The 1,905-nt window shown below is 65.5% G+C and overlaps 1 protein-coding gene across 1 annotated transcript in view; it reads right to left on the reverse strand.

Moving 5' to 3' along the window:
* Nucleotides 1-200: 200 nt before the first annotated feature.
* MNEG_13886 (GTP-binding protein 1) overlaps nt 201-1,905 on the reverse strand; it is a gene marked incomplete at both ends in the record, with an annotated part of 3,466 nt that continues 1,761 nt past the window's right edge. Inside the window, 5 exons of the mRNA XM_014037642.1 lie at nt 201-215; nt 305-502; nt 891-1,046; nt 1,352-1,493; nt 1,643-1,706. Coding sequence (XP_013893096.1) covers nt 201-215; nt 305-502; nt 891-1,046; nt 1,352-1,493; nt 1,643-1,706 — 575 coding nt within the window. The remainder of the gene's footprint in view (nt 216-304; nt 503-890; nt 1,047-1,351; nt 1,494-1,642; nt 1,707-1,905) is intronic.

The raw sequence follows: 1,905 nt of genomic DNA on the forward strand, positions 1-1,905 counted from the left end.
TGTGTGTGTGCGCGCGTGTGTGTGTGTGTGTGTGTGTGTGTGTGTGTGTGTGCGCGTGCGCGCGTGTGTGTATACGCGTTTGCCATGGCATGAGGAGGGGTACAGGGGTGTAATGCAGCCTAGGCAAGGCGTTTGGGCGTTGCCAGCGCAGGTTGCGTGGCCGTCAATGACTGCGAGCCTCACAACACGCCACAGACCCATCAACTCGTGCTTCTCTGGAGCCAGATGAGGCATGGCCCAATCGTTCCCCAACTTTGCACGCCAGCACTCACTCCCCCCTCAAAACCCTACCCCGCCTGCGCACCTTGAAGCTGCCGTCCGCAATGTCTGGCCCAAGGAGCAGGCTGCTGGCCGGCGTGAGCACCCCCCTCTTGAGCGTCCCCGCCACCACCGTGCCCACCCCAGGCACGCCAAACACCTCGTCGATGATGAACATGGCCGGCTCGCCGCGCAGCTCGGCCCAGCGCTGGCGCTGGGGCAGCAGGCTGTAGAACAGGCGCACCTTGGGTAGTGTGGGGGTAGGGAGCGGGGGCGCAGGCAGGGGGGTGTCAGGGCTGTATTGGGTGACGAGGGCTGGGGGCTGTGCAAGGCTGTGGTGTGTTGGGTGCCGAGGGATTGGGTGGGTGGGTGTGGAGGGTGGTACTGAGACGCCACGAGAGGGGCGAGGCAGCCATGGTTGGGGGCGTGGTGTTGGTCTCAGCGGCAGGACAGCGCAGCACCAGGAGCAGAAGCACAACTCCTGCGTGTGTCGCCTTGCCGACCACACCAACAGCAGGACGCTGCCACCTGCTGACGTCAGTGCGGACATGTCTGCTTGGCATTTGGGGGGAAACCCCCCTGGCCCACACATGCAAGTGCAGCGGCACCGGCCCCCCCTCCCCGGGCCCCACCAGGTCCAGGCCGGCCCCTGTGACAGCTGACGTGAGGAAGATGGGCGCCAGCGCCTCCGCCCCCATCACGCGTGCAGCCAGCAGTGCGTCGTCTATGGAGCGCACCAGGAAGGGCCGCTTGCGCACCCCTGGCTTGCGCAGGATGGAGGCCAGGGACTGGCCGGTCGATTGAGTGGGGGAAGAGAGTGGGAGGGAGGGAGGGAGTGACATATACTGCGTGTTTATGTCCGCGTGGGTAGGAGTGTGCGTGTGTGTGCGTGTGTGTGCGCGCGTGCGTGTGTGTGTGTGTATGACAGCCTCCCAGTCACTGGGAGGTGTCAGGTGGCAAGGGGCGGCGTTCCTCGCACACCTGTACCAGGGAACGCCCCACAGGCCATGTGTGCAACCCAGCGTGCTGGCGACCGCGCTCCTGCCGCCCACTCTCCACCACCCAGCCTCAACCCTGCCCTCCTCCCCCTCACCGCCAGGGTCTGCTTGAGGACGTGCTCCGGGCAGATGTCTGTCTTGGTGACGATGAAGAACACCGGCACCTTGAGGGCCAGAGCCACGCCCAGGTGCTCCTTGGCCATGCCCACGACACCCATGTTGGCCCCCAGCATCATGCTGCATCAGGCCGGGTGTCGAGTCAGGCATGCGTGTGGTCAGGCTGGTGAGAGCGCGCGATGGGCGCAGCAGCAGGGGCGGCGGGATGCGGTGCGCGGTGTGACGGGTTAAAAGAGTCTGCACCCTTAGTGGCCCCCATGTGAGCGCACCATGCGTAATCTGGGAGGTGCCCAGTGAGGCCGTAGGCGGTGGTCCTGAAGTACTTCTCATGACCTGGAGGGGTTGGGGGTGCCGCGACGGCGGGTGAAGCACGAATGATGCGCGCACCTGTGCAGGCTGCCGCAGTCACACGCACCGACTGCTGCTATGCCGTGCAAACTCGCCGACTGAATGAACGCCACCAGCGCCCTCACACCCTGGCGCTGATCCGGGCCAGCTGCCAGTTCACAAAAGGATGCCCCTGAGGCTGCGC

The sequence above is a fragment of the Monoraphidium neglectum genome (assembly GCF_000611645.1).
Source record: "Monoraphidium neglectum strain SAG 48.87 unplaced genomic scaffold scaffold04111, whole genome shotgun sequence".
NCBI lineage: Eukaryota > Viridiplantae > Chlorophyta > Chlorophyceae > Sphaeropleales > Selenastraceae > Monoraphidium > Monoraphidium neglectum.